Below are 6000 nucleotides of genomic sequence, written 5' to 3'. Positions count from 1 at the left end.
CCCCCCCCCCTCTCCTAAAATTGTATTTGGTGCTGCTCACGTGCCTGGCAATATTTAGCTTTTGAATCGATCGCATTAGACGCTTGCTTTGACGTGTTGGAGACTTTTCATATGCGCTCGTTTATCTCCTTTGTGGAGAGAATGAGTTATGCAAATTAGGAAACTATTTTTAGCCTCTGTTTCACTTTTGCTGACGACACAGAAAGTATAACGGCTCTTTTTCTCTGCATCTATGTAGATCTATGCCCTGTGAAGTAGCCTAGCTTTGATTAACTTCTTGTTTTCTCTCATTTCTACAGCCCTTTTAGATTTAGACTGATTTGATTAAAATATAGAATATAACGATCTTAGCTGCATTTCTCCTCTATACTAATTGGGGTGAATAACTCGCCGAAACTAATTGGTTTTAATTGATTAATGCCATACACATTACATAATTGTTTTCAAGTAATGCCATTTACAACTGTTATTTAAGTTAAAGAGAGAAATTGATTAATGTTGTTAACGAATGTTCATACGGCTTTGTAAATTGATTTTATAAATGAAAAGTAATTTTTGAATTCATTCATCTTTTGAAAGACGAAATCTTTACTCAGCGTTGCTACTTGGATAAATACGTAAAAAACATAGGTAAATTTATAAATGGGCCATATTGTGTCCTGACAGTGAGAATGGATGTTCTTTTTTTTTGGCTTAATTCTGATTTTATAATATAACTGATACAAATAAGAGATGCGATCTATGTTGATGTTAATATGGTTATTACGTTTGATTCTGTTTTTCTTTCTTGCACGGAGTGTCTTTTCTCTCACCCCACCGCCTTTTTCACCCCTTTGTTTGGTAGAATATAAACACAGTCGCACATATTTGTCACAGTATAACGTGCTTCATTTTGGTTTCGACTTAGTCACTGCATGCACGGCACCTTTTATTTATTAGCAGCGCTTATTCGCTTTGCGAAGTAGTCTATCGTGTTTATATCAGTTTCTATTGGCTGAATATATAGATAATAGACATTATACATGCGCGCAAATTATTCTCTCTCTCTCTCTCTCTCTCTCTCTCTCTTTCTCTCTCTCTCTCTCATCCCTCTCTCTCTCTCTCTCTCTCATCTCTCTCTCATCTCTCTCTCTCTCTCTCTCTCTCTCTCTCTCTCTCTCTCTCTCTCTCTCTCTCTCTCACCCCCTCCCCCCCCCCCCAGCCACACTCACACACACACACACTTACTTTTCTGTGTAATTTTTTGGGGGAGAAAAACGTTGATGAAGGGCACAGAGATGTAAATTTTCAGTTTCCAAGGACACCCACTTCTCTTCTCATTTTACCCCTGACACCAGGTGACCTCCACCTCCTTCAGTTGTAAATGACTACACTTTTACTCTAGAGAAATGTTGATTTTTTTCTTTTAAAATCGAGAGCAATACAAATGAATTAGCTTTTAGTTGATACCAATAACTCCATATAATGCTATTTAAAAAATGGCAAGTTCCTTATTCGATCGTGTCGTGACAGAGATATTTTCGAATGGCAGCGTTGTGGTTCTTGTTGGTTTTTCTCCTTGAGAATGGGAGTATTGGTGGTTTTCATTCTACGGACATCTTCTCATTGTCCATGGGAACATTTTTGATAGGTGAAATTGCTCAAGTTTCTGTCATTGGGCTGTCCCCTTGGTTTTATGCACCCTGCATAATTTAGAAAAATTTGATCATTTTTTGCATAATTTCTGATTATTTTCCTTTGTCATTTTTTGTTAAAATTAACAGAATCGCGTAATTTCACATTTTTGGGCTCAGTTTGCTTAAATTCATATTTTTTTGTGTGCATAAAACCTCGAGGACAGATTTTGTCATTTGTGCTTTACCGCCGGTAGAGCAGTCTCAGTTGGTGTAGTGTAGACATTTTTTGTGTTGGTTTTCGTCTGTAGGGACTTTTTTTTAGTTTTGTTTGCATCGGTATTTGTTTTGTTAGAAAGTAAGTTTCAGGGGTTTCGTCTTTGAGGATGTTTTTATGTTTTGTTATTTTTTGTTAAAAGTTTTTTGGGTTTTTTTGGTTTTCGTCTGGGAGGACATTTTCTTATTGACAGAACAATAGTTCCCATCTTTTGTAGTTTTATAGATGATTTGGGCTTTGAAGTAAAGTATAGACAGAGAAGAGTAACTTCACTGCGCATAGTGGACTAGGGAAATACAAATAATAATACTGTCTGTAGCAGAGTTAGTTGTAAATCTAAAACGTAACAATGAATTTCATGTGGCACCTCTTCCAAAACCAATTTTTTTTAGGGGGGAGTGGGGGGGGGGGGGGGGGGGTGCGGTTCAGGGTTCAGGATCTAGTTGTTCTGTTTAGATTTTTTTTTTCAGATTGAGTTTCATGAGAAAAAAGAGATGATGCTGTCATAAGCCTGATATCACTTAGTTTTTCTTTTATGGAATCAGTTTTGCGAGGCTACTTATTAATATAAAATGATAGATATGGGTTTTTAGCAACATTCTTAAGGTTTATTTTTTTATGTTTTCTATGCATTGCTATTGTAGAGGATATTGTAATACATAGATCAACGTTTCTTTACAGAAGCAAAATCTTAAATTCATATTTTGACAACTTTGTCGTGGATAAATCATATTGTTATGCCCTGTATAAAGAAGAATTGTTTTCTTATTTTAATGTTACCAGTATTCTGTTACAACAATTTTTTAAATTTAATCCTAATAGTACATGTATTGATAAGGGTGTTAAAACCATACACTTGAAGACATAAATTTCTAGAGTTGGGGCAAAGTGATAAATGGCTACCTTAAAATTACAAAGTTCTATTTGACACCTTGAGCCAATTTAATTTAGTATCATCTTGGGGTCAGAGACCAAATTATGTAATTATGTACTATCTGCTCTATCAAACTTGTAAGATTATGCGGGCTTGTTATCAAGATTTTCAAAGAATTGCATGTACAATAGCTTGGCCTGTTTTAAACTCAGAATGTTTACTGTCAAATTTCTGAAAACTAGGAAATGAGCATATAGAACTTTGCTGGTTTAGGGTAGTGAAATGTCAACAGATTATGTAATTGTGTAGATTTTAACTGTTGAAATGATTGAGTAAAAGTTTAGATAATGGAACTACACGTTCTGACACTTGGCTCATTTCGCCATGTTAATGCTTGTAGATTAGAAGGTAGGTGCAGGCGAACCTACTCGTAACATCCACCTGCATAAGACAGTCTCCTGTACAAACGGCCACTTCCCATGTCCCCCCTTACGGTTTTTTAATGATATTATGACACTATCAGACGACCACTTGTCTAAAACAAACACGTTTCTCCTCGACAATGAGTGACCATCTTAGACAATTTCAACAGTATTTTAGTCAGTGTTTAAGGCCATTGGCCCACATCACATAAAGAATACACATTTCACATAGTTAATGTAAGTAAGAGTACTATGAAATTAATCTCTCCATGAAGCTTTCTGAAGGAAAAACAAATGTTTTTTTTAAATATTGATTGTTTATTTTGGGGGTTTTTTCCCCCTTTCCGTTGCCTAAACTGTTTGGCCCATGTCTCCAGGAACGTTCCTGCGAGGCTTAGAGACCACGGCGACCTATGACCCCAAGACCCAAGAGTTCATCATCAACTCCCCCACAGTCACGTCTGCCAAGTTCTGGCCCGGAGGATGTAAGTGTTGGGTCTGGTTCTGGCGAAGCTGTTAGTGTCTTTCTTTGTTGTTGGTGCAGGGTGGGGGGGGGGGGGGGGGTTGTTGTTTGTTTGTTGTCTTTTTATGTTTTTTGTGTTTTTTTTAAACTTTGCGTTAAGTTGATGTGCTGGAGATCACAGCGGAATTCTATATGTCAGCCTGTTTAGTTTGTGAAGTGCAATGCCGTGAGGTAGGTGTGTGTGAGCTCTTGAATATTTAAGTAAGCCTTTGTGATTACTTGTTTGAATAGTTTTTAAGTACTGGAGTACTCACTCGAATCCAAAATCTCCGAGTACTCGGATGCAGTAATTACTTGAGGGCTTACTTTTAAAAAAAATCCATTTGGGGATTGTAGTGCAAAGATTTTGCTATGTTTATTGTCTTTGTTTACTGCTCAATTGTTATTCTTTTTCTTCTTCTTTTTTTTTTTTTACAATTCAAGTCCAGCCAGAAATTTTGACATTTTAAATTAATGCTTACACTATTATTAATTTGTCTTTTTCCGCTTTCTTATCACTAATTAACCAAAACCGTTTAACACAAACCTACTTTCCTGTACCAGTGGGCAAGACAGCGAACCACTGCGTGGTGATGGCCAAGCTCTTCACCCAAGGCAAGGACGTGGGCATGCAGAGCTTCATGGTACAGATCAGGGACCTGGAGACTCACCAGCCTCTGCCCGGTCAGTGGATGTACTCCTTGTTTCTTTCTTCCGGTTACTTTTTTGTTGTTTTTTTTGGTTTTGGCTGTTTTTCCTTCCTTTTGTCTATAAGCTGTCTGTCTGCCTGTCTTCCTCTTACTTTCCTCTCTCTTTCTTTCTCATATTCTCATTCTCTCTCCTCAATCTTTCCTCAGTCTCTCTTACTCACTCTCTCTCTCTTACTCCCTCTCTCTCTCTTACTCTCTCTCTCTCTCTCTCTCTCTCTCTCTCTCTCTCTCTCTCTCTCTCTCTCTCTCTTTCTCTCTCTCTTGTTCCTTATTTCGTTTTTGAACTATTATAAATGTTCACGTTTTGTTTTCGACAAACTCCACCATAATAAAATACATTGAAAAGAATATGGAGTTTTCAACATTTTTGACATTTCCATTCAATGATCACCAGGTGTGTCTGTGGGTGACATTGGCCCCAAGTTTGGCTACGCAGCCATGGACAACGGCTATCTGAGCTTCAAGAATGTACGCATTCCAAGGGAGAACATGCTTATGAGATACGCACAGGTGAGGGCTGCAGTTTTTTAACAACTTCAACATTTTAGGCTCAGTACATATTATCAGCTGGCTAACGATATGCGGGGTTTTTTTTCCCTTTCATTTTTAGCAAGTAACGGACTCGAAAGAGTCAATCGTCAAGTCGGTTTCACTCCGAGAAAAATCTGCAAATGATCAATTGAAAGAGAGATAGGTGTCACCTGAAAGAGAAATTTAGATATCATCCGTGCGCACTGTTTGTGAACGGAAGCCTCACTTGCTTACAATGACGTCTTCGAAGATGGACTTTCCCAAGATTAAATCTAAACGGAACTGATGAAAAAGTGAAAATTAAACTACAGTGACTTCAGGCTCCTTAGTATAACTGTACACCCTTTAAATGATTTTGAATCACTGTAAATTATTTTTCAAATTCGAAAGTTAAGTGGTTCGGAAGTTTTAGGCAACCAAAGTGTCCAAAGGGACAAACTTTCACTAATGTGATATATATAGATATCAAGATAAGTACTCCTGGCCAAAGTGTTGATTTTGTTAACTTTTATTCAGGCATGTTGGTATTTGAGCAGGTGTCACAGATCTGTCTGTCCACCTGCCTTGCTTTTACCTCATGCCAAATGATCTTTGACTTGTTGATATGTTTTGCTTTTGTTCAAGAGGATATCAACAATTTTTTTTTAAAAGCTTGATAATTTTGAATTTTTATTTTTTTAAACTGAAGAAAGTTGCATAGTAACACATCTGATCTTTGGAAGTTACATGACCTATTTGTGTTTGCAGCAAGTCCTGGGCTGTAACACTCTTACTACCGGTCTCTGTGGTATTGCAGTCAGGCGCATCGCTGTGGGACAGCAAGCAGGAGACCCAAGTTTTATTCCCAAGCACGAACAATTTGTTTATCGAGTATCTCTGTCTTTCCACTGGGATGTTGTATCCCTCTCACCCCACATTGACCATGACAGTCAGGATCAGAGGCTCTCTCCTAAATGATGTAGATTGTGTCAACCGAGGCGTAGTAATACTTAAATTGAAAAAAACTCTTATCATAACTGAGACTACGACCAGGATGTTTGGGGACTTGTGAGGGCTCACCACCCACTTGTT

General features: G+C 37.7%; 1 protein-coding gene across 4 annotated transcripts in view; it reads left to right on the top strand.

Moving 5' to 3' along the window:
* LOC101850154 (peroxisomal acyl-coenzyme A oxidase 1) overlaps nt 1-6000 on the top strand; it is a 52851-nt gene that overhangs the window by 36396 nt on the left and 10455 nt on the right. For all 4 annotated transcript variants that reach the window (XM_005094552.3, XM_013080405.2, XM_013080406.2 and 1 more), the window contains exons 4-6: nt 3564-3671; nt 4253-4372; nt 4793-4908. In XM_005094552.3, the coding sequence (XP_005094609.1) occupies nt 3564-3671; nt 4253-4372; nt 4793-4908 (344 nt within the window). The remainder of the gene's footprint in view (nt 1-3563; nt 3672-4252; nt 4373-4792; nt 4909-6000) is intronic.

This window comes from Aplysia californica, unplaced genomic scaffold (assembly GCF_000002075.1).
Source record: "Aplysia californica isolate F4 #8 unplaced genomic scaffold, AplCal3.0 scaffold00084, whole genome shotgun sequence".
NCBI classification, from domain to species: domain Eukaryota; kingdom Metazoa; phylum Mollusca; class Gastropoda; order Aplysiida; family Aplysiidae; genus Aplysia; species Aplysia californica.
The sequence above is the reverse complement of the archived record's forward strand: the minus strand, read 5'-3'. Positions and strand labels throughout refer to the sequence as shown.